Below are 25,720 nucleotides of genomic sequence, written 5' to 3'. Positions count from 1 at the left end.
TGTCATTGACGAAGACCAATAAACCTAATGGTTACGTATATGTAGGACTACATTTCCCAGGTCTACTTATGGGTAGATTTATATGAACGTCACCTCCTTCATTTCCGTAGTTTCCTGTTGGAGTAGTGTAAATGGGATATGACACAGACATTGAAGGCGTACAAATAAAAACAATCCGAGAAACTCTTGCGGAAACGATTAAACAGTCATATTGTACACTAGATTGGACAAGAAAACAGCATTGTAAAAGGATACGACAAAGTAGCTGACCGCAATGGAGGCAGTGCCTCGAATGCCCATGATATGGCTCGATCTGAAAGAGGCAGGGGAGTTTCAGTTCAGCCCGTCTGTTAAGCAGGTGAGTGGAGCGTATGGTCGGAGCAACAGGGCGTCATGGAGCGAATGCAATCGGAAGTGAATAAGGTTTACGGTACATCATGAAATCTTGTTGGTTATTAAATGTGGCCTGTCTCTGCCGGAATCACAGGAATCTTGTCGACAACTAATGTTGTTTAGCTAGGTTAGCCGGTTAGCGAAAGCTAAATGAGCTAGCTAGAGTCAAACAAGGCCGTGTGGGTTTTACTTTTTAGCTAGTTTGTTAGCTGCGACATAACTTAATAATAGCTAACGTTACTCAGTTTCCCATCTTTCGGCTGTTTTATTTCCTAATCGCCATTATGACTGTGTATCTTAACTAGCTATTGTTGAGTTTACGCTAGAGGCCATCCTTCGGCGAAGTCGTCTTCTTGTTTATGTTTGTTGGCGCATAAAAGCTTGCTAGTTAGCTTAACTTCCAGGGTTGTGCCTGGGTTGTGCTATCAAGTGTATTATGTTCGTACTGCAGTGTAATGTTTATGTTAAATACAACTGCATATCTTCCATAGTTTCAAGTGCAATGTCCTCAGATCGTGGGGTCACCAGAGCAGCCGGTGCAACATTTACAAATCAGCATTTATGTAGTATTTCTCTGTTGACTGGACAGTAAGACAGGTCAGTTTCCTCAATCTTAAATTGGGGGATGTGGCCCCAGTCTATCTGGGCAATTATAGTAGCTCTCAATTCTAACATTCTGTTAAAGTAGAGCTCTGCAAGGGTACAGTGATATTGCCCCTCACACCCTGACAGATGCAGAGTCATGGCCTTCAAGGGCCACTCGGAATGTTGCTGATGATGTGCTCAATCAGCGTTTACAGCATCCATTGGCTGCTGTGTCACAGTCAGTCAGAGTAGGAGTGGCCTTTTCCTGGCAGGATTCCAGACCCTCCCAATCCAGGCAGTGACACTGCTTTGGCATCCTGTCGTTAATTGCTATATTATCAAACTTAATTTGGCACCTGCATTTTTTTCTGTATAGTTTGTCTTAGTACTATGTTAGATGAAAGTCAGTTTCCCAACACTGCTTCTGAAGAAAATGTTAAGGAAAAAATGAAATGATGGTCTTGCCACAAAGATGGCTGATTCAACCAAAATTTTAAAAATCAAATGTATATGAAATGGTTAATTCAGGCACTGTACATTTTACATACTTTAGACTTTACATATTACCAGGCCATTTCAATGAACATTCCAAACATATGCCCTGTTTCTCTACAGTGAAGGCTACTCCTTTAAAATCAATGTTGCTACTGATCAGTGTCGAAAACCTAAAAATGTTTCGTGTTACAAGTCCCAGCATCTCAGCCAAGCAACTGAATATTGTGGGCAAGTCCATGAGTTATTTCTGATCAAGTGTGTTGTTGTTCAGATTATACATAACACTAGTTCTTGATATCTGTGTCATTCATGTAAAAATTCCTTCAGTCGCATCATATCATATAGTGAGCTCCTAAATGATTGGCACCCTTGATAGAAATACGGCAAAAATAATAGTTATTGTCATAAGTTTTTTTTTCCTAACATGTGTAAAATATTGTGCTTTATTATGATTCAGTGGAATCACCCAAAGTCTTAATTCTTTTGTAAATGTATTAGATATATTAGATTATTAGAGATATATATATATATATATATATATACTATATACTAGAAAATATATATATATATATATTTCCCCAAAAACAGATTTCTCAATTATTGGCTCCCCTGGTTTATTACTTTGTATAAATACCTCTGGCTAAGATGACAGCCATGAGTCTTTTCCTATAAATTGTGTTAATGTTAGTGAACACATTTGAGGGATGTTTGACCATTCCCCCATGCAGAACTTTTCAGAATCAATGATATCCGGTGTATCTTTGAAATCAATGACTGCCTGAAGTCCATGACCCACCAGATGCTGGATATATTCTCAGTTGATGCTCTGCCAGGCCTATAATGCAGCCCTCTTCAGCTCCTGCTTGCTTCAGGGCTAGTTGCCTGTGGTCTTCAGCAAGTGACAATCATGCTCAATTGGATTAAGGTCAGTTGATTGACTTAGCCAGTACATTCCACTTTTTGGCCTGAAAAAACTTGGTTGCTTTGGCTGTATGTTTTGGATCATTGTCCTGCCACATGATGAGGGGTCGTCCAATCAGTTGTGATGCATTTGCTTGGATCTGAGCAGACAAGTTTATACTTTGGCATTCATCCTGCTGCTGCTGTCAGCAGTGACATCATCAATGAACGCAAGTGAGCCATGACAGGTGCGTCTTGTGTTGAACCCTCTGAGTTTACATTACAGTACATTAATGGCATTTGGCAGATGCTCTTATCCAGAGCGATGTACAACAAAGTGCGTACCCATAACCAGGGATAAGTGCGCTGAAAGCCCCTTGAGGGAAGTACAATTTCAACTGCTACCTGTACAACAAAGATAAGGACCAGGGCCTATTTGAATATTTTTTTTTTTTAATAAACAAACAAACAAACAACAAAGCAAAAGTGACCAAACTTAACTATCCAAACACTGCTTACCTAGCCGACTAAAAATACCGATACACAAAGTAAATCACAGAAAGACAACAATTGAGGTTCACAGGGAGGTAGGGAGGGACGGGGAGAGGTGCTGCTTGAAGAGGTGCGTCTTCAGTTTGTGCTTGAAGGTGGGGAGAGATTCTACAGTTCTGACCTCAACGGGGAGTTCATTCCACCACCGTGGAGCCAGAACAGACAGTAGTTGTGAGCGTGAGGTGGTGGTTCGGAGAGGGGGAGGTGCTAAGCGGCCTGTGGAGGCTGAACGAAGAGGTCTGGCAGGGGTGTAGGGTCTGATGATTTTTTGGAGGTAAGCTGGGGAAGACCCCTTAACTGCTTGGAAGGCTAGCACCAATGTTTTGAATTTGATGCAAGCCATTACAGGCAGCCAGTGGAGGGAAGTAAGCAGGGGGGTTTAAGTTGCCATAGTCTTCTCTTGATGGTTGTCTTTGATATATCTATGCCTACATCCTGGAGAGTGTTCTTGAACTGTTGAACTGTTACTAAGGGATTTTTCTTCACCATTAGAAGGATTCTTCTGTTATCCACTACACTGTCTTCCACGGTGTACCAAGTTGTTTGCCATTGAGGAGCTCACCAGTGCATTCTTACTTCTTTATAATGTACCAAACAGTTGATGCACCAAATTCTTTTGCTATGTCTCTGATTTGATTTGTTCCGATTTTTCAGCCTAATGATGGCCTGCTTTGCAGACATTGACACTTCCTATTGAAAGATAACTGCAACAGAATCCAGATGCAGTTGGAACTCCTAGAACTCTAGACCTTTTGCTAACTCTTTTATGCATGGACTAACAATGAAACTTGTCCACATGAAACACACCACAAATGTTGTTCCAAAACATTTCAGCCGCCAATTGTCTATCTTATCTAGCGCTGTACTTCTTACAAAGGTTCACCCAATATGAATGTTTGCTGAAGTACGGAGCGAAAACAAAAATGTGTCACTGTCCAAATACTCGGACTGCGCTGTATATTATTATCTGTGTTGTTATGCAGCATTTTTTCTTCATTTTTTTATTAAGGCTGCCTACCATTCTGGAGCCCACTGTATGTGTGTCAAGGACCCTGCACAGCACATGAGCTATTGAGCCATATAAATATCAGATTTAGCCATGTCACATTTCTTTGGTCTTATCATCATTCTCATTGCGTTGTATGCTGTGCTAATCCTTTGAGTGCTAATTTGATGTGAACATCTTCTGTACAGTTAAATGGGTGAATGACAAGCATCAGTGGTACAACGCTTTGGATAAAGGCGCTATATAAATGCCAATCATTTTGTTACAGAACCACAGCCATGATATAACACTTGTATTGTGGACTCTACAGTCAGTCTGTGTTCAGAATATAAGCTTTCAAAACCTAATTTACAAAAAGTTTGGATTTTAAAGAATAGCAAGGTTAATAGATGCAATTCGCTATTATATAGCCTAAGAACCAAACATTAGCTAATCCAGGAAGTTAACTTTGTAAGTAGATATTGTGTGAATGTTCCTGAATGTTCTAGCAGTGCAATTTATAAGGAATAGAATGTGTGTGTGTGTGTGTGTGTGTGTGTGTGTGTGTGTGTGTGTGTGTGTGTGTGTGTGTGTGTGTGTGTTCTAGGCCTACTTACTGCAACTCCCTCTGCATCTGGCTTGAGCTCTGTTCTTTCTTCCACAGCTCACGGTAAACTGGAAACAACCTGTGTTTCTGATGTCATCATGCTCCAATGGGTTGCAAGTGTGTATGTGATGTCACAATCACATGCCTTGGACCAGTCTGTAAGAGCAAATCTCAGGGGTGGATTTAAAGAGCAGACCATTTCTGTTTGACCGCTGAGTGTTTTCTGTCTGTATCTTGGTCATTTATTACGTTAAGCTCTACCTACCTTATAAAGATGTTTCTGTAACTCAGTAGGGTGTAAGTTGTGCCGTTTCTATCCTCATTTGTCCTCTACTGTCAGTTGGAATGGAACTTTCTTTTCCACATGTGAAAAGCTTTATAAATAGCAGATGACTATATCTTGTTTTGTTAATCTCTGTCAGCTCTTCCTGTTAAACTAATAAAGTATAGGCTACCCTTTGTACTTCCTTGTCTTAAAGGTCTAGAAAGCTCTGGGCAAACAGGCTTCACCTCAGACTCCCTCATACTGAGAAATAAGAAATAAGTTGGGAGGAGTTTATGAAATGCGTGGTGGGGAGGAATGAGAGGGCCTGGGAAGGAGAAATGGGGAGTGAATTTCACGACGGCCTTGAAAAAGGTTACAACATTCAGAAAGATAGCAGTCTGAGAGACCAGTTCAGAAATAAGCACTGGACCTGATGCACTGCTTTTACATGCCAGCTTAGACCTTGATAGCAGCTGCGCCAAAACACTTTGTTTTTCCTCTTGACTGACCAGATTTTTTAAAATTCAGAAGGTTTTGTTTCCTGCACTGTTTATCTCACTGAACATTCACCCGCTTACAAGGATCACAAGACCTTCCTGTCAATGGCCGTGTATTTTCTTAAAGGAAAAAGTCCCTTCTCTGACTCAGTTGCTAAACAAGATATTACACCAGGGGTGCACAAGTACAGTTCTGGGGGGCTGGTCTGTGTGCTGGTTTTGTTCCAAACAATTACACAGTAAGCCATTACACAATGAGGCTACTCATGAAAAGCTACTTTTTTTTTGCTGTTTTGAAGCAAGAGTGCTTGTATCTCACACCATACCTGAAAGAAGGAATTTCTCAATCAGTGGTTTCTTTTACAGTCATTGGCACAACTCTGGGCATCATGTTGAAAAACATTCTAGGCAATCAAAAGCCTAGAATCAAGGCTAGATACTGAAAGCTCACTTATCTTTGCAGTTAGGAAGCAATTGAATACTGCGAAGCCAACCGTCTTGATTCCTTTTGCAAAAGGATGCGTTTCCAACATGCATCACCTGACAGTCTGCACTTTAACCTCACATTTATTGTTTAGTTTCAAATACTGCGTGCTAGAACAGATCGACAGCTCGAGGAAGGTAAAGGGCGAGGGCCGATATAAAATTAGCCTACAGTGGTATCCTATGGGAGGAGGATGTCTGTAGGCCTACATGAGGAATTTTGTGAAGTAAGCTAGAGAGGTGGTTTAAGGGGGTAGGGCAGTATGGCAATGCACAGTATATTGATATTAATAGACCTGCATATTTTTCTTTGAAAAAAAAACAAACAAACAAAAGAAAACATCAGTATTGACACACCGTTATAGAGCACGCTATCGGCTAACGAAAATGGCATTCATGCATCCAGGTATAGACAGACCACATGAGTTAGTTCATTTGTGTTTTCTCGGTTTTTACCCAATTTTCTCATTTTAGTCTTACTGTTGATTCAGCATATTGTCACACGTTTGATTCCATTCATATACCCAAAGCTAAAGCTGAACTATAGTTCCCAGGGTCATTATGGAATTCCAGCAGTTATACGGTTATCACAGGTGACTTAAAGGGGTGAGTAAAATGAAATCTCATTCCTGAGGAGATTTGGGGTTTTAGAAACTGAATGTAATGGGAAGATCTGGGCAACTGGCGTTGGACCCTACATCGGGAGTTACATGGCTCAGTGATCTCTCTTCTCTCTGTCCCAGTTCATCCTGAAGAACTATGGCGAAAACCCGGAAAACTACAATGAGCAACTGAAGAAGCTGGAGCAACTGCGCCTGGTAAGTGATGGAGGAACGGGAAGGGCAGGTGGTTTGGGTTCAGGAGGGACTGCTGTGAAGGGAAAGTAGTCTGGGGCTGAAGGGAAGTACAAGAGGGAGGCTTTTCTCTTTTATTACAAGTAATTACACTGTGCTCATTCCTACATGGGAGTCAAACTCCACACTATCTGTTAAAGCCAGGTTAACCACGGTTTTTTACCACATGGCTCCCTGTCATTCTGTTATGTGGTATCGCGTGTGTTCTCTTTAGAATGATGACTATCCAGTCACAACAGAGTGTTCAGGAACCTGAAGAGTGCATTTGCCCAGTCCCCCAGCAGGAGGCCCCAGGCCATTGCTATTTCCAGATTTCCTACTGTGTAAAAATAGGATGCATCTGTTCCATCCTAGTTTTATTATTAATTAAGGATACAGTGGATGGTTTGATGTCAGGCTTTGTGTTTTTGCCTTTGTGTTCTTGCTGCCTGAGCCTCCTTTGTGTACCCTTTACAGAGCGCCGTCAATGTGACGCGGGACTTTGAGGGCTGTAGCACTCTGCGGAAGTACTTCGGCCAGCTGCACTACCTTCAGAGCAGGGTGCCCCTGGGGTCTGGCCAGGAGGCTGCTGTGCCAATCTCCTGGTGAGAAGCACGAACACGGCATGAACACGCACACCGATGCACACGCGCATGCAAACAGTATACACACATGCACGCACATGTAAGGTATACACACACACACAGACACGCACGTGTACAGTATACATATATGCACGCTCATGTAAGGTATACACGCGCACAGATATACACAAACACACACGTGTGTGCGCACACACATATACATACATACACGCGCGCACACACACACACACACACACACACCCCCGCGCGCGCACACATGCACGGGTCCTTGCCCTCGCCTCAGATTTCACTAGCTACATCATTCAGACACCTGTAAGTCAGCGCCTCCCGCAGTCTGTGGATGTTGGTGCTGCTCTGAGCTTCCGGCTGTTGAACGTCACTTGACCTGACGCACAGCTTGCTCTTCAGCTGCTTTCACGCATGGAATGTTGCTGTGGTCACATTTCTGCTGATGGCAGTAGCTCCTGTTTGCACTGCTCATGACTATTCAGTTTAATGTTATTTGGATTTAGATGGTATTTGCACATGACATGCCAGGAATTGTTGTCTGAACAGCAGTTACTCAAAAAGAGCAAACAAGGGCAGGGTGTATGTGCTCTCTTCACATTCTTTTTTAAAACTAATTTATTTGGCATCTCCAATCCCACAGAAATTTCAAATGTCCATTTCACAAACTATGTACAATTGTGCTCATATACGCCCTGTGCTGCCAGCTTGCGGGAGTGAGGATACGTTGTGGTTCTCCTCCGAAACATGTAGTGCTAGCCGGGCGCTTCTTTCCGCAAGCCACACACAGGCAGAGCTGGGGCAGAGGAGACCCAACATAGACCGCACATAGAGAGCAACCCAAGGTTACCGGGATGGCTAACTGGTGTCACTCAGGCAATGCACAATGCTATCTAAACTGAATCCCTCCCACTGCCATCTCTTTGTCCAATTGCCATGATGCTCACTCTTGCACCGCAAGTGCTGCTTTTATGGAGTGAGCTACTCAGCAGCCTTTCTGTTCATATTCTTTTTTTTTGCCATAGCAACAGTGCAGATGGATCTTGGCAAGAAAAGCTGAATTTTCCTTGCATATTCCATTCTTATTATGGCTTTGTTTACACTGAACAGTTATCAGGCCTCAGGCTGGCAAATTGCTCAAATACATTATCTGTAATGTAATCTCTGGCTCATTCACATGTGACTCTTGTTTTGTAACATTTCAGGATAAGGTTACATATGTAAAAATGCGTTTTCTTCTCTTTCACCTCCTGCTTTTTCTCCCTGCTGTCTCTCACAGGACTGAGATTTTCTCTGGAAAGACGGTCACTCATGATGACATCAGTTATGAGCAGGCCTGCATTCTCTACAATCTGGGTAAGCAGTGGCCTCACTGTGCTGACTATGCCATGCCTTGTCATAAGGCATCTCAGTGTGTTGACTGTTTTTGGTTGTTCATATTGGTAATGTCTTCCCTGCAGGCGCTCTCCACTCCATGCTTGGGGCTATGGACAACAGGGTGTCTGAGGAGGTCAGTCGGAGTTTGAATCTAGTACGAACTCCCTCATAGAGCTTCGCTCTGTCCCTCACTGTGTCAGTTCAGTTCAACTGGCTTTATTCGCATGATTGCATATTTCAAATATTTCCAAAGCAAAGTATACATTTTAGTCAATGACCATGAGAAATAAACCATGCAGTTATGATGATGATAGCTGAAATGGTAAAATACATGAAATGAAATGTACCTTCAGACATTTTTTGAATATATTTCTAATGCATGTTTCTATTCTGGTAATTGTGAATAGTCCTTTGGATGGTTTCTCGCTCAAGCTGTGAAAGTCTGAGACGCTGTGGGGCTTTTGGCTCTTCCATTAATGACTGGAGGCATTTGTAAATATTTTGAAACACTTTTCTTATTCCTGAATATATTTTTCCAGTGGAGGTGGGCTATATCTTTTCGGTCTTACAGTGACTGCTTGTATGTTATTCTGGGCAACCATGACTCATCAACTTTCCCCCCCACTCCTTCTCCTTCTCTCCCTCCCTCTCTCCCTCTCTCCATTCTCAGGGGATGAAGGTGTCCTGCACTCACTTCCAGTGCTCAGCTGGAGCCTTCTCCTACCTTAGGGACCACTTCAGCCACAACTTCAGTGTGGACATGAGTCACCAGATTCTCAACCTCAACATCAACCTCATGCTGGTAATCACGCTCATGCCCATTTCTAAGGTTGTCACTCTATGGCTATCTGGTGTGTTGTAATATCAGCCTGTCCCAATATCATGTGCTCTCCTGATAATCCCTCTTTTCTTGGGGATCAGGGACAAGCGCAGGAATGTCTTCTGGAGAAGTCCATGCTGGACAACAGGAAGAGCTTCCTTGTGGCACGCATCAGTGCTCAGGTAGGTACCCATCCTGCCTCCCAGGTAACATTGCCAGGTAGAGCTGGGACCAGGAGCCAGGCTGGGCTGGTCTGGTCTAGACGTCAGTAATGTTCCATGATGAATTGTACTGTAGATGAGTGACACATTAAGGATTAACACATCCACGGGCTTACATCTGTTCCAGAGATACTTTTGCATATCAAAATAGTCTTTCACCCTACAGCTTCCCCACTGCACACACACACACACACACACACAGAAGGTTGAGGTTTTTTTTACCTATGTGCCACTGTAGGTGGTGGATTACTACAAGGAGGCATGCCGGGCGCTGGAGAACTCCGACACGGCCTCGTTGCTGGGGAAGATCCAGAAGGACTGGAAGAAGCTGGTTCAGATGAAGATCTACTATTTTGCAGCCATTGCCCATGTGAGTCACCACTCGCTTGCAACAGCATTTTCAGGTGACAGTACTAACCAGTCTGTAGTCTGAGAGACATCAGGCCTATCTCTCTGATCCTTTAATGAAGTTAGTATTTTAAGCACAGGGGACTTGTATGCATGGTTTCTACGTAACTGATTTGCCTTTGCTCCATCTATAGCTGCACATGGGGAAACAGGCAGAGGAGCAACAGAAATATGGTGAAAGGGTATGTCTCTCTTTCTCAATATTCATGATGGGTCACCATCTACAGGGATCTGGATGCCCTACAGCTGTGATGCCATCTCTTTCATTTACAGTTCAGATATTCTGAATTTTGAATTCTCAGTCTCTGGGGTTCTCTCCCTGTTAGTGCCCTTCTCTCTAACCTATGCGCATCATGTATTCTCTCTTCACATAGCTGGCGTACCTGCAGAGCTCCTTGGACAAGCTGAGTGAAGCGGTGAAGTTGGCCAAGGTAACACAGCCCTCTGTCACAGTGTCTGCTGCTCTACACCTCCTCTCTATGAAGGGGTGGGGTGCCTTACTAGCCCACATAGCTGTTGTTAGATTTTGCACAGTACATTTGCAGCCTGGAAAATTCACTTCTTTTCTCTTTCCTTGTCTCCTTCGACCCTTCCCCCTCTCTCCCGTTCTCAATTGTTTTCAGGGTCAGCCAGACAGTGTGCAGGAGGCCTTGAGGTTCACCATGGATGTAATCGGGGGAAAGTAAGACTTAATTCATGTCTTTAACAATCACTGTCTGTGCAGAGCTGACCAAAGACAAGTGACCTAAACATTCAGTGGTTATATTCCCATAACTGCACATAAACGCTTTTAGAATGTAGACCGCACATATTTCGTCAGGTATAATTGCAGTGTATGACGGAACACTCTGTTTATACTGTGATTTGAGAGCAATGCTAAGTACAGCTTATCCTGAGATCACTAATATGATTGAATATGTTTTGGTTCTGTACAGCAATAATCATACTGTGGTTGATCCTAATGTCTGTTTTCTGCTCCATTCTTCCAGGTTCAACTCTGCCAAAAAGGACAATGACTTCATTTACCATGAGTCTGTGCCCGCACTGGACACGCTGCCCTCTGTCAAAGGTATGGAGAACATGCAGTCCCCGTGTCCAGAGCAAGACTTTTACATTTACATGTATATTTACATGTACATTTGAGCTGCTTGGAGTAGCTGACCCTGTATTGTCACAGGTGCCCCCCTGGTGAAGGCCCTGCCGGTGAACCCCACTGACCCCAGTGTCACCGGTCCTGACATCTTCTGCAAACTGGTGCCCATGGCTGCCCATGAGGCTTCCTCTCTCTATAGGTAGGAGGTCCTCTAGAATTTTTACTTTGTCCTTCTTTGAAAAATGTAGGCATGTAGGCATCTATATCTTGTGTGAGATGGAGAAAGTCTCAACTATTACTCCTACTTTTTCCTTCTTTGAAAAAGGTCCTGCCCTCTTCAGTTTTTGGATTGTGGAGTGCCATAGGATTGATTTATGGAAAAACTACATAAAATGACAACATTCTTGAATATTCCGTAGCATTCTGAATGGATGACCATGAGTTCTGTGTGCAGGGAATCATTAGGGGTCGTAGTACAATGTTATTTGAGCAGTTCCCTTAAGTGTAAAAGTGAATTTGAATAATCATTTTCTTCCTCTCCTAACCCCTTCATCCCAGCGAGGAGAAGGCCAAGCTGCTGCGGGATGTCATGGCCAAGATTGACAGCAAGAATGAGACTCTGGAGTAAGTGTGGAGAGGCCTGTATTCTGTGTGTGTGTGTGTGTGTGTGTGTGTGTGTGTTTAAATGTGTCTGTGTATGTGGTAAAAAATCTGTTAGCATCAAAGTTACCTAAGGTTTGAACTCTTGTTGCATGCACCTTGGTGAACAGATCCGTCATTTTCACTCCACTGTTGATGGCATTACACAGGTGGACACACTGACCCTGTGCGTATGTGCATGTGTGGTGGGTGTGTGTGCCCTTTGCAGGCAGTTCATGGACTCTCTCAGTCTGGACCCTGACACTGTGGATAACTTGGACATGTACAGCCACATCCCCCCAGTGCTAATGGAGAAGTGTGCAGCCCTGAGCGTGAGGCCTGATACGGTGAAGAGCTTGATCCAGTCCATGCAGAGTGAGTATACGCACACAAACATACACACAAACCACAGGAAGAAATTTGTACAAGTAATCAAAGTCATTCAGAATGTAGTGTTTGGCGTTGACCTGTACCCTGCCACTCTCCCTCTCCCGCAGTGCTCTCGGGGGTGTTCACGGACGTGGAGGCCTCGCTGAGGGAGATCCGGGACGTCCTGGATGAGGACGAGGCGGGCGAGCGGAGCCTGGAGGACGCGGTTGGGAAGCAGACCACGCCCTCCGCTCCTCACACCCTGGCGGAGCTGCGCCGGGACCTGGACAAGTACCTGGAGGCCCACGAGAAAGCCAGCTTCACCAACACTGAGCTGCACCGAGCCATGAACCTGCACATCAGCAACCTGCGCCTGCTGGGGGGGCCGCTGGACGCCCTGAGGGAGGCCCTGCCCCGTCCTGAGCTGAGTGAAGGTGAGGGGGGGTCAGCTTCACCGTCCTGAGCTGAGTGAAGGTGAGGGGGGGGGGGGCGGGGTCAGCTTCACCGTCCTGAGCTGAGTGAAGGTGAGGGAGGGTCAGCTTCACCGTCCTGGGCTGAGTGAAGGTGAGGGAGGGTCAGCTTCACCGTCCTGAGCTGAGTGAAGGTGAGGCAGGGTCAGCTTCACCGTCCTGGGCTGAGTGAAGGTGAGGGAGGGTCAGCTTCACCGTCCTGGGCTGAGTGAAGGTGAGGGAGGGTCAGCTTCACCGTCCTGAGCTGAGTGAAGGTGAGGGAGGGTCAGCTTCACCGTCTTGAGCTGAGTGAAGGTGAGGGAGGGTCAGCTTCACCGTCCCGAGCTGAGTGAAGGTGAGGGAGGCCCTGCCCCATCCTGAGCTGAGTGAAGGTGAGGGAGGGTCAGCTTCACCGTCCTGAGCTGAGTGAAGGTGAGGGAGGCCCTGCCCCGTCCTGAGCTGAGTGAAGGTGAGGGGGGGGGGGGTCAGCTTCACCGTCCTGGGGTGGGGAGGCCAGGAAACGGGCGTAGACAGAGAAAATGGTGCATGTAGGCGTCTGTGTCTTGTGTGAGATGGAGAGAGACTCAACTATGCCTCCTAGTGGACAGACAGGGTATGGAGCAGGCAGTATAGGAGGAGGAGCGTGTGAGTGTGTTGGGGAATGAGACGCTGCTTCTTTATGCCCCCTGGTGTTCAGAAGAGGTAGCGGGGCTGCAGTGCATGAAGCGCATCTTGGGGAAAGTGCAGGAGATGAAGGACCAGCGCAGCTCACTGGAGAAACAGCTGCGAGACCTCATTCACCAAGACGACATCACCGCCGCTTTGGTCACCACGGAGCGCGCTGACATGAAGGTAGACTCACCAGTTTGGAGCGTTCGCATGATGACAAGGCCCGCTTTTCCCATGGTTGAGTCCAGTTCCTCCACTATTTTACTTAGTGGTCTCCTCATCGTTCCATGTCAGATCTTGTTACAAATACCTTACAATGCCATGTGTGTAAAAGTAATGCAATCATAAACAACCTGGGCAGTCATTTTGTAAGAGTACAAAAATAATGGTTACATGACATGCTAGTCAGCAGAAATTGTATAGCCCTTTTAATCTCCTCTGACCTTGCTATTCTGTCTGCCTCTCTCTCAGAGGCTATTTGAAGAGCAGTTGAAGAAGTATGAGCAGGTGAAGGTGTACATTGACCAGAACCTGGCCGCGCAGGAGAATATTCTGAAGGCTCTGACAGAGGCTAACGTGCAGTACGCTTCTGTGCGCAAAGGCCTGGCAGAGACCGAGCATAAGTGAGTGTCCGCATACAGCCATCATCATCACACAAGAACACACATGAACTAACGTAGCCCAACCAAACAAAACCAACGTACCCCACCAAAGCTCACACTTACTGAAGCCATCGGCTTGTGATTTTACTGTAGGTCCAATGCTAAGGCATTAATTAGGGGCACCAAAAGACCAGACTCAAATGTGGTCATAGACTCCATACTGGTTGAAGGAACTAAATTATCTGGGCCTAGAAATTTCCTCAATGCGGAAATCAAAACTTTTAAGTGGCACCACAGTTCAGATGGTTTTACCACACGCAGTCTCAACCATACGTTTCTGAAGGCTATCCAGCTCTGTGTTGTTGTATCTGAGGCCTGCTTCCTCTGCCGTCTGTCTGAAGGTGGAACAGCACGGTGCAGACCCTGGTCTCTTCTTACGAGGCTTACGAGGACCTGATGAAGAAGTCACAGGAGGGGAAGGAGTTCTATGAGGACCTGGAGGGAAAGGCCTCGCGGCTGCTGGAGAGGGCCAGGGCTCTGTGCAAGACTCGGGACGAGGAGAGGCAGGCTCTGCTGGAGAGGTACTGTCACACGGTCCCCTCCTCACCCAAAAACCTAGCCACAGATGCACCCTGACACTATTCACACCTGAAATCAGACACTGTCCATCTATGTCTATTGCAGCCGTATTTTGTAGATTCAGTGGGTCACAGTTCAGCAACTTCATCTTAGTAAGACTTGAGGAAAATTGTCTTTTGATTATCCCTTCACTGTCCCTTATCTTCCTCTGTTTTTATCCCTCTGTTCTGTCAGAGAAATACAGAAGAAGACACCGCAGCGGCCCACAGCCCCCAAGCCTCCCCTGCAGAAGAAGGCCTCCGACATGGACCCGGCCTCCAGCCTGGAGGACCCAGAGCTGGCCCAGCTGAGCGCGGCCATCCTGAGCCTGGGGGGAGACCTGCCCGAGGAGCTGCGCAGCATGCCCCCTGACTTCTCCTTTCCAGGCGGGCCTCGCCCCCCCGGCCCTGAAGCCTTCCGGGGGGCCAACCCTTCCCTCCACTGGCCACGCTTCCCCCCTCACCTGCCCCCTCCAGAGGTCCTGGCTCGACTCCCGCGCTTCCCTCCCCCGCAGCCCCAGGGCTTCCCCCCCCACCTGCCCCAGCAGCAGCCGCATCTGCCCCAGCAGCCGTTTGCCCCGGGCCCACAGCACCCCACCGTTTCCATCTACGGGGTGCCACCACCACAGCCCCAGGCTGGCCCACTAGGGGGAGCAATCCCCATCCGCCCCTCTACAACCACGGTGGACAGCGTGCAGACACCCATCGCCAGCTACACCCCTGCCCCAGGGCAGCCCGCGCTTCGGGGGCCCATTGCCCGTCAGCCTATACCCCCCGTGTCTGGAGGGTACGCAGTGCCCTCACAGATGGGCCACTTCCCCCAGTATCCCCCTCAGCCCGGGGTACCCGTACACCCACAGCAGCCTTTCTCCCAGGTCCCCGGCCAATTCCCTCGATACCCGGCCCCTGGCCCCAGCCCCACCCCTGCCCGGCCCCAGCAGCCCTCCTGTGGGCCCCAAGGACCCCTCCCTGCTCCTCAGCCCCAGTACCAACACTACATGCCCCAGGCCCGACAGCCGGTGCCACACCACTTTCAGCAGCCAGCATATCCAGGGCAGCTCCCCCCTCAGGTGCACCCTGGTCTGCCCCCCCAGCCCCAGCCAGGGTACATAGTCCCAGCTTCTCTGGCCTCACAGTCCCATATGATGGCTGGCCCCCTCCCCCCACGACCTCACCTACCCCCTGTTTCTCAGACACAGTTACCCCCTCACGCCCCTCATCCACAAATGCCTCCTGTCTCCCAGGCTCAGTTACCCCCTCATCCACAAATGCCCCCGGTCTCTCAGGCTCACTTACCCCCTCACCCACAAATGCCCCCGATCTCCCAGGCTCAGTTACCCCCTCATCCACAAATGCCCCCAATCTCCCAGGCTCAGTTGCCCCCTCATGCCCCTCATCTACAAATGCCCCCCACTTCTCAGGTCCAGTTACCCCCTCACGTGCCTCATCCACAGATGCCCCCGGTTTCCCAGGCGCAGTTACCCCATCACGCCCTTAATCCTCAAATGCCCCCCACTTCTCAGGTCCAATTAGCCCCTCGTGCCCCTCATCCCCAAATGCCCCCAGTCTCCCAACCCCACTTGCCCCCTGGTCAGCCACTCCTCCCCCAGCCCCCCATGCGCATGCCCCAGCAGCCTCTCCCCCCTCACTCAGGGCCGGTGTGCTACCCTGGCAGTGCTCCCATGATGCCCCACCAGGCCGCACCAGGGGCCCCTCAGCAGCCCCAGGCACTCCCCCCTGCTGGCCCCACGAACTACTCCACCACTCCCCCTCCGAACGCCGCTGTCCAGGCTGGTCCCTTGCAGCACCCCGCCCCGATGGCCCCACCCCCGGGACCCCAGCCCCTCCCACAGCACATGATCCCCCCCTCCCCTTCTGCTCCAGTGGCACAGCCGCCCAACATTGTCCCCCCCTCGCCGACCCCCTCGCCTGCCCCGTCGCCAGGACCCCCCTCCCTGGGGCTGATCCCCCAGAGACCCTCCCCTGCCCTCACTCCCGTGGGAGGGGCCCACCTGCCCCCGGCCGCTGCCCCCTCCTCAGCCTCGTCCTCCCCTCCGACCTCCTCCGACACTCTGTTCCAGCGGCAGACCTCCAGCACTGACGACCTCCTGTCCTCCAGCCCCGAGAGCCAGCATGGGGGCACCAAGGCCCCCGCCAACGTGCTGCTGCCCACCAAGGCCGACCCCCAGGACGGCCAACGCAGGAAGAAGCAGGAGGCCGTGCGGCTGATCGAGGGTGACCCGTACCAGGCGCCCGAGCGGGTCTCGCGGCTCTGCGCGGAGCTGGAGCGCTTCCGCCAGGCGGTGCAGTCCCTGGAGCAGCCTCAGGCGGAGTCGGGGGCCCTCTCTGAGCTGGACGCCCGCTGGAAAGAGCTGCAGGACCAGCAGGAGAAGGACGCCCGGCAGCTGTCCATCGCCATCGCCCGCTGCTACAGCATGAAGAACCGCCACCAGGACATCATGCCCTACGACCGCAACCGTGTGGTCCTGCAGTCGGGCAAGGATGATTACATCAACGCCAGCTCCATCGAGGACCTGTCACCTTACTGCCCGCGCATCGTCGCCACCCAGGCGCCTCTGACGGGCACTGCAGCTGACTTCTGGCTCATGGTGTATGAGCAGAAGGTGTCTCTGGTTGTCATGCTGGTGTCTGAGCAAGAACTGGAGAAGGTACATTTCCATTTGTGGTCATTGTGAAGCTGACCTTCGAGGGCTGTGGTCCAACATTTTGCATATTTATGAAAATCGGGGACTACAGTGCATAGTCAAATGAATAACCTGGAATTTTTATTCTCCCCGACCAGCAAAAGGTGGTGCCATACTTCCCTTTGGAGCGGGGCCAACAACTCTCCCAGGGGCCCATCACCCTGACCCTCACTACCCAGAAGACCACGCCCACTCATGTGGAGCGCATGATCGGTCTGCAGTACCGTGACCAGAGCTTGAAGCGTACGGTCATCCACCTGCAGTTCACATCCTGGCCCGAACTGTAAGTGCAATTCTGCTGTGGTGACTATTACATTTTTTCTCATCAAACCTCATTCAACCTCATGTGGCGTCTCCACATTTTACATTGCTATTCGCAATTCCTTCTCCCAACCCTCCACCCCTGCTGACCCTCCTACCCTCCCCAACTCCCTAACCTCCTTTTCTCCCCTCTCTGACGCCGACACACTGAAACTCCTTACTTCCCACCGCCCAACCACCTGTCCTCTTGACCCCATCCCCTCTCCCCTCCTACAATCTATATCTGAGGACATTCTCCCTTTTCTCTCCTCTCTAATCAACACCTCCCTCTCTTCCGGCACCATGCCCTCTTCCCTGAAGAGGGCCAGAGTCACTCCCCTGCTCAAAAAACCTACTCTCGATCCCTCTGCCCTGAACAACTACCGGCCTGTCTCTCTTCTTCCCTTTCTCGCTAAAACCCTGGAACGGGCGGTCTGCTCCCAACTGTCCACTTATCTTCTCCACAACAATCTCCATGACCCCAACCAGTCTGGCTGCAAGAGTGGCCACTCCACTGAAACCGCCCTGCTCGCGGTCACTGAGGCACTCCACTCTGCTAAAGCAAAATCCCTCTCCTCTGTCCTCATCTTCCTCGACCTGTCAGCCGCCTTCGATACAGTCAACCATGAGATTCTGCTCTCATTGCTGTCTGGGATGGGTGTCACAGGTTCTGCACTCGCTTGGTTTTCCTCCTACCTCTCTGGTCGCTCCTACCAGGTGACTTGGAGGGGCGCACTCTCCGACCCTCAACCCCTACGAACTGGAGTCCCGCAGGGCTCGGTTCTTGGGCCTCTCCTCTTCTCGCTATACACCATGTCTCTTGGTTCTGTTATCTCTTCCCACGGCTTCTCTTATCACTCCTACGCTGATGACACCCAACTCTTCATTTCCTTCCCCCCCGACACCCAAATCACCACACAGATCTCTGCCTGCTTGGCTGATATCTCTGCGTGGATGACTTCCCATCACCTGAAGCTCAACCTTGCCAAAACTGAGCTTCTCTACATCCCTGCTAAGTCCTCTCCGTCAATCGACCTCTCACTGACTGTGGAGGACTTTGTAGTTTCCTCCTCCCGTACGGCAAAGAATCTTGGGGTGACTCTTGATAACTGCCTCTCCCTGGCTCCACAAGTATCCTCCACTGCCAGAACCTGCAGGTTCTTTCTGTTTAATATACGCCGCATCCGTCATCTCCTGACGGAGAAAGCCACCCAGCTCCTAGTCCAGGCGCTCGTCATTTCCCGCCTGGATTACTGCAACTCCCTCCTAGCCGGTCTCCCAGCGTGCGCCATCAAGCCCCTCCAGCTGGTCCAGAATGCTGCAGCCCGCTTGATCACCAGTCAGCCCAGGTCGGCTCATGTCACCCCGCTTCTCATTGGCCTCCACTGGCTTCCTATTGCCGCACGCATCCGATTCAAGGCCCTAGTGTTGGCATTTCAGGCTGCTAAGGGGACTGCCCCACATTACATACAATCCCTGATCACTCCCTACTCCCCAGCTAGACCACTCCGGTCTGCCAGCTCTGGTCGCCTTACGGTTCCCTCTCTACGGGCACCTGGCGGTCGAGCTGCACGTTCACGCCTGTTTTCCGTTCTGGTTCCTCAGTGGTGGAATGACTTGCCTACCGCTGTCAGGACAGCAGAATCCCTCCCCCTATTTCGACTAAATGACTAAAATGTAAATGTAAATGTAAATATGGCTGACTTCCTGTTTGGCATCTTGCCATCAAAGTTTTTTGTTTACAGCAGCCTTTATTGTTTGACCTAGCAACTATATTTAAGTAACCTGTGGTCATACTACTCTCATGCTAATACATGCCAAATCTGGTGGTGATCAGTCAAAAGGCTTAGGACTAGTTCACAAAAGGCTGTCTTTCAAAAGATTCTAAATGGCTGAAAATCCAGTATGGCGAAAAAGACAAGGGTGGGTGCATTTGACTTGACCTAAGGAGGAAAATTAATGACTAGGCCAAATGTTACAAGCAAAAATCTTACATCAAATTTGACCCGTTGGTCATGGTAGAGGGGTGGATGGACTGATCCAAAATGCGGTCCCTGGATACCTTAGACTGTCTTATCTACTTGTAGATGGGCTGACATAGACTCCCATTGTAGAAACAAAAATATTGAACTAACAATTACTGTAACTGCCTATGCACCATTGGTACTTGACCATTAATTCGATACCATGCTACTGCACCTGTGCTTTAGATGCATCACTTGGTTTACACAAGGTAACAGCAGTACCACACCTGGGATGTTACTGCTACCAGAGCACCCACATGCCTCCATGTATACAAACCTTGACCGTTCTTAATCTCTGATTGTCTGCAGAGGCCTTCCAGACAGCAAAAGCAACCTGATCCGCTTCATCCAGGAGGTCCACGGGCACTACCTGCACCAACGCCCTCTGCATACGCCCATCGTAGTGCACTGCAGGTACAGGGACCAGGCCAGACTTCATATTGACCACTTTTCTTTTTTTTTTTCGTTGTTTTTGAGGCTGGTGCATATATAGCCAGTATGCTGTCAAACATGCAGCATACAGATGTTTATATCAGCATATAAATATCTTGTAATTAGCACTCACAGATTTATTTTAACATTGGTATGACCAGTACTGTGTTGTTACTTGGATCTTTCAGCTCATAGTCAGTTGTGTTTAAGCGGCAGCATTCTCATAGTCACATGATCTCCTCTCAGCTCTGGCGTGGGCAGAACTGGTGCCCTCTGCCTGCTGTATGCGGCACTGCAGGAGCTAGAGGCGGGGAACGGCATCCCAGACCTGCCGCTGCTGGTGAGGAAGATGAGGCAGCAGAGGAAGAACATGCTGCAGGAGAAGGTGAGAGTAGGACTGCCACAGGAACTGGCAGACACACATGGGGGGAGGTCCATTCGTGCATGCAGTGGGCTTTGTGCTTTAATGCTTTCTTTAGTTATTAGTTGTGTCCGAATTTGGAAAGGTAATTAAAAGTGTAAGCCACATGATGCTCCAAAAGTTGATTTAGGTCTGCCAATCCCAAAGTGATCCAGTTGGTTGCTACATCGATCACCCCTGGCTTGTCTCCCTGCAGCTGCACCTTAAGTTCTGCTACGAGGCTGTCCTGAAGCATGCTGAACAGGTCCTCCAGCGCCATGGTGTCTCTACCACTCCCTGCAGCAAGAGCACCAACAGCACAGCCCCAAAGGTAGGACCTGCCACCCTGCCAGCCTCTTACTGAGCCCCACCAAATTAGGACCTGCTGCTTCGAAAATCAAGGAAGACTCCTAATCCTCTCTGTTTGTTTGTCCTATGTGCAATCCTCTCCATCTGTTTGTCATGTGTGTAACCATGTCTGTTTGTAATTGTCTGTTTGTCTTGTGTGTAATCCTCTCTGTCTGTGCTGTTGTCCCAGACTTACTCGCGGCAGGAGTCCCAGGACATCGTTCTTGGGGGTGACATGCCAATCAGCTCCATCCAGGCCACCATTGCCAAGCTGAGCATCCGCCCTCCCAGTGTCACAGAGCAGGGGCTGGATTTAGGCCAGGATCTGCCCCCTCCCGCCTTGGCTGATGTCCTAATTCCAGGAGATGCAGAGCCCGGCACCCCAGAGCCCACCCCCAGTGAGCCCCTGCCCCTCTCTCTCAGCCCCCCACCCTCCTCTCCCGAGAAGGCCCACTCCCCTCCTCCCCCAAACCAGGAGCATGGCAATGGGCTGGACGGGCATGGCCCCACCCCTGCCACTGCCAATCACCATTCTGATCCCGCCCAAATGCCAGCTCCAGCCCTGCCTCCTGCACTAGGCTCCTCCTCCTCCTCCTCTTCTTCCTTGGAGCTGCTGGCCTCCCTGACACCCGAGGCGTTCACGCTGGACAGCGCCTATCGCGGGAAGCAGCGCATCAACAAGCAGAGCTTCCTGCAGCCACACGAGGGCCAGGGCCTGCAGGGGGCACCGTCAGAGGATGATCCGCTCAGCAGCCTGGATCCACTCTGGACACTGAACAAGGCTTGAGTCGGCCCCATAGGTTCAGTCCAACTTCACTCTTTCTCTCGCTCTTTGCCTTTTAGCACATGATTGGTCCAGATCTGTTAGCCCACTAAAATCACCTATACGCCTGGGACCACTTCAGTGTCTGTCTGTCTGTCTCTTTCTGTGTCCTAAAGAGTCTTCTTCCAGCTGTGACCGCCAAACACAATCCCCCTCCCCCCACCATTTTGAGTGGGCCCACTCGCATCATGTATCCCAGCATGCTTTCCCGCTACAGCAACACATCGTCTCTGTACTGAGGGCATGTGCATGCACAGCCGCAGCACGCTTCCTGCCTCCCAAACACCGACAGTTTGGGGCATGGGACCCCACAGTGTTCCTTTCACCAAAGCTGCTTGATGATGACGGTGACTGTAGATCTCAGACATCTGGGATGAAGAAGCTTGGCCATTGCATCGGTGTGCACGAATGATGATGAAACGGAGGGGAGGGCTTCCAATCCCATCAAGGTCAATGGTGCAATCCCCGAGTCCACCTGGCTTCCTGAAGCTCGCCTATTTTAATAGTCACTACACACTGACACTACAGCAATCCACTTATGAGCGGTTGAAATTGCGTTGATCTGTATGTATGTAGAATGGAAGTGTAGTGGGTAATGAGAGAGGCCATGTATTCTCACTTTAATGGTGTCACACACATGTAATCGGCAGACCTTGAATAATAACACACCTTTTTAATGCAGTGTCTATTTCCCTCCTTTCTGTAACAATGTAAATACGTCTTAATTAAAATAAACCTCCTGGAACTCACTGTCCTTGTGTTTTATGTCAATCTCAGTCTGGGCAGGTGGGGAAATATTAAACTGGGTGCAGTTGGTCTTGTTGCGAGTAGAGCTACAGAAATTCTCACTTTATTCTGCATTTCATGCTTGGTTTCTAAATTGTACAGGTTTTAGAGGATTCTGTAGATTTGTGCACAGATGAAAGCCCTGAAACATGATGACCACTCCTAGATTAAGTGAATAACGTGACTTAACAAAAGCACATGTCAAGGTCTGGGATATACTAGATTCTAAGCGTTGGTTCTCGTAGTCAACATGTTAGATGAGGGGGAAAATTGGTAGACGTACCGTCATGAGCGACTTCGACACGGGCCAAATCGTTATGGCCAGACAATTGGGTCGGATCATCTCTGAAATGGCAAGGCTTGTGGGGTGCTCCCGGTCAGCAGTCACAAGTACCCTACCGACAGTGGCAAACCGAGAACCGCTGTCAGGTTGTTGGGCTCGTAAGGCTCATCCATGCGCTAGGGTGACAAAGGCAAGGGCTACTGTGGTACAATTCATGTAAAATTTTAATGGTGGTTACGGGAGGAATGCTAACCCCTGTCCACCGTCGAAAGCTCCTACAATGGGCACGTGGGCATCGGAACTGGACCTTGGACAATGAAAAAAGGTTGCTTGGTCCGATGAGTCCCGTTTTCTTTTACATCATGTGGATAGCTGGGTACGTGCTTGCCGTTTACCTGCGGAAGAGATGCACTGTGGGAAGAAGACAAGCTGGTGGAGGAGTGTGACACCCTGGGTGCAGGCATTAATGCGGATGTGAATTTGACACGTGCGACCTACCGAAACATTGTTGCAGACAATGGTACACCCCTGGCAGTGGCCTCTTTCAGCAGGCTAATGCTCCCTGCCTCACTGCACAAATTGTTCAGGAATGGTTTCAGGAACATGAAAAAGAGCTCTGCAAATTGCCCAGATCTCAATCAGATTGCACGGATGAGCTGGAACAACAAGTCCAATCCACAGTGCAACTTAAAGGGCTTGCGGCTAAAGTCTTGATGCCAGATACCACAGGCCAGCTTCAGAGGTCTTGTAGAGTCCATGCCTCGGCGGGTCAGAGTTGTTTTGCCGGAATGCAGACGACCAACAACATATTAGTCATAATGTTTTGGCTCATCGATGCATGTAGCAGAACATGGGGGCCAACAAGGATAAATGTGCACAAGGGAAAACAAGGGTTTATTATTCTTAACTAAGGACATTTTCATTTTACTAAAAGCAATCAAGAACATAGATACTGAAAGCTCTCCTATATCTATGCTAAAGAATGTAATTATATACAACCTGACTAATCAGAAATAACTGAAGCAAACTGTCCAATTACTTTTGGTCCCATAAAATGTAGAGACTATGTATGTGTTATTAGTGACTATAAAAGGTGTTAGTGTTATTTGTGTTATTAGTAGTAGTGATATTTACATTACATTACATTACATTATTGGCATTTGGCAGATGCTCTTATCCAGAGCGACGTACAACAAAGTGCATACCCATACCCAGGGATAAGTTCGCTGAAAGACCCTAGAGGTAAGTACAATTTCAACTGCTACCTGTACAACAAAGATAAGGACAAGGGCCATTTTTTTTTTTTTTTTTTTTTTTTTTTTTGAACAAACAAACAAACAGAGCAAAAGTCCAAACACTATCCAAACACTGCTTACCTAGCCAACTAAAATACCGATACACAAAGCAAGTCACAGAGACAACAATTAAGGTTCACAGGGAGGTAGGGAGGGATGGGGAGAGGTGCTGTTTGAAGAGGTGTGTCTTCAGCTTGCGCTTGAAGGTGGGGAGAGATTCTATAGTTCTGACCTCAACGGGGAGTTCGTTCCACCACCGTGGAGCCAGAACAGACAGTAGTCGTGAGCGTGAGGTGGAGGTTCTGAGAGGGGGAGGTGCCAAGCGGCCTGTGGAGGCTGAACGAAGAGGTCTGGCAGGGGTGTAGGGTCTGATGATTTTTTGCAGATAAGCTGGGGAAGACCCTTTAACTGCTTGGAAGGCTAGCACCAATGTTTTGAATTTGATGCGAGCCATGACAGGCAGCCAGTGGAGGGAAGTAAGCAGGGGGGTGACATGTGAGTATTTGGGAAGGTTGAAGACCAGGCGAGCTGCTGCATTCTGGATGAGTTGGAGGGGTCTGATGGCGGACGCTGGGAGGCCAGCCAAGAGGGAATTGCAGTAGTCCAGGCGGGACAGAACCATCGCTTGGACCAGGAGCTGGGTCGAGTAGGGGGTGAGAAAGGGGCGGATTCTCCGTATGTTGTATAGGAAGAACCTGCAAGACCGGGTCACCGCCGCAATGTTCTCGGAAAGGGACAGTCTGCTGTCCATCACCACGCCGAGGTTCCCTGCACTGGGTGACGGCGTGAGTGTGGTATCCCCGAGGGAAATGGAGAGATCCAGATGGGGAGAGGTATTAGCAGGGATGAATATCATTTCAGTTTTACCTGGGTTGAGCTTTAGATGGTGGTTGTCCATCCAGCTCTGGATGTCCCTCAGGCAAGCAGAGATACGGGCTGAAACCTGCGTATCAGACGGCGGGAACGAGACGAAGAGTTGGGTATCGTCCGCATAGCAGTGGTAGGATAGCCCATGTGCAGTGATCACAGGGCCAAGGGAGCGAGTGTAGAGAGAAAAAAGAAGCGGGCCAAGGACTGAGCCCTGGGGAACTCCTGTGGCGAGGGGCCGAGGTGTCGATACCGAACCAGCCCAGGCAACCTGGAAGGAGCGACCAGAGAGGTAGGACTCAATCCAGTCCAGGGCTGTGCCACAGATGCCCGTTGCGGACAGGGCAGACAGGAGGATGGAGTGATCCACAGTGTCGAAGGCAGCAGAGAGATCTAGAAGAATGAGGACAGAGGAGAGGGAGGCTGCTCGTGCGGCATGAAGTGACTCACTGACGGAGAGGAGCGCAGTCTCTGTCGAGTGGCCCGATCTGAAGCCAGACTGATGGGGGTCTAGCAGGTTGTTGTTAGAAAAGAAGGAAGAAAGTTGAGTAGAAGCGGCTCGTTCTATAGTTTTAGAAAGGAAAGGAAGAAGAGATACCGGGCGGTAGTTCTGGATGATGGAGGGATCCAGGGTAGGCTTTTTTTAGCAGCGGAGTGATGTGGGCCCTCTTGGAGGATGCCGGAAAACAGCCGGAAGACAGGGAGGAGTTGACAAGGGAGGTGACAAATGGGAGAATGTCAGGTGTGATAGTTTGGAGAAGAGAAGAGGGGATAGGGTCAAGGGCACAGGTTGTAGGGCGGTGGCAGAGCAGGAGTTGAGAAACATCAGAGTCTGTAAGGGGGGAGAAAGTGGAAAAGGAAGGGATGGGCCTAGAGGGGGGGAAGGGCACAGTGAGGGGGGCGGTGGTTGTAAAGGATCTGCGGATGACTGCGACCTTCTCATTGAAGAAATCAGCAAAGTCATCAGCAGCGAAGGAGGACTGAGGA

At 49.2% G+C, this 25,720-nt stretch overlaps 1 protein-coding gene across 2 annotated transcripts; it reads left to right on the top strand.

The window, feature by feature from the left end:
* The first annotated feature begins 122 nt into the window (after nt 1-122).
* ptpn23a (protein tyrosine phosphatase, non-receptor type 23, a) lies at nt 123-22,251 on the top strand. 2 transcript variants are annotated; one of them, XM_061255691.1, is made up of 25 exons: nt 123-358; nt 6,506-6,580; nt 7,073-7,200; nt 8,486-8,562; nt 8,667-8,716; nt 9,254-9,385; nt 9,505-9,585; nt 9,863-9,994; nt 10,167-10,214; nt 10,407-10,463; nt 10,656-10,714; nt 11,022-11,101; nt 11,210-11,324; nt 11,684-11,749; nt 11,994-12,139; nt 12,262-12,567; nt 13,280-13,434; nt 13,723-13,874; nt 14,255-14,434; nt 14,667-17,139; nt 17,274-17,458; nt 19,809-19,913; nt 20,178-20,316; nt 20,549-20,662; nt 20,870-22,251. In XM_061255691.1, exons 1-25 carry the CDS (start codon nt 275-277, stop codon nt 21,464-21,466), a joined length of 5,736 nt encoding a protein of 1,911 aa, XP_061111675.1. In that variant the 5' UTR covers nt 123-274; the 3' UTR covers nt 21,467-22,251. The 2 variants fall into 2 exon arrangements, with proteins under 2 accessions (XP_061111675.1, XP_061111665.1); XM_061255681.1 differs by having other exon boundaries at nt 8,667-8,737.
* Nucleotides 22,252-25,720: the final 3,469 nt, after the last annotated feature.

This window comes from Conger conger, chromosome 1 (assembly GCF_963514075.1).
Source record: "Conger conger chromosome 1, fConCon1.1, whole genome shotgun sequence".
Classification (NCBI taxonomy): domain Eukaryota; kingdom Metazoa; phylum Chordata; class Actinopteri; order Anguilliformes; family Congridae; genus Conger; species Conger conger.
The sequence above is the reverse complement of the archived record's forward strand: the minus strand, read 5'-3'. Positions and strand labels throughout refer to the sequence as shown.

Excerpts from the sequence above, each read along its gene's own strand:
- ptpn23a (XM_061255681.1), top strand. The coding sequence starts at position 275 with ATGGAGGCAGTGCCTCGAATGCCCATGATATGGCTCGATCTGAAAGAG. Across the intron at positions 6,581-7,072 it reads AGCTGGAGCAACTGCGCCTG|AGCGCCGTCAATGTGACGCG; the intron begins GTAAGTGATGGA and ends TACCCTTTACAG. Across the intron at positions 9,386-9,504 it reads TCAACATCAACCTCATGCTG|GGACAAGCGCAGGAATGTCT; the intron begins GTAATCACGCTC and ends CTTGGGGATCAG.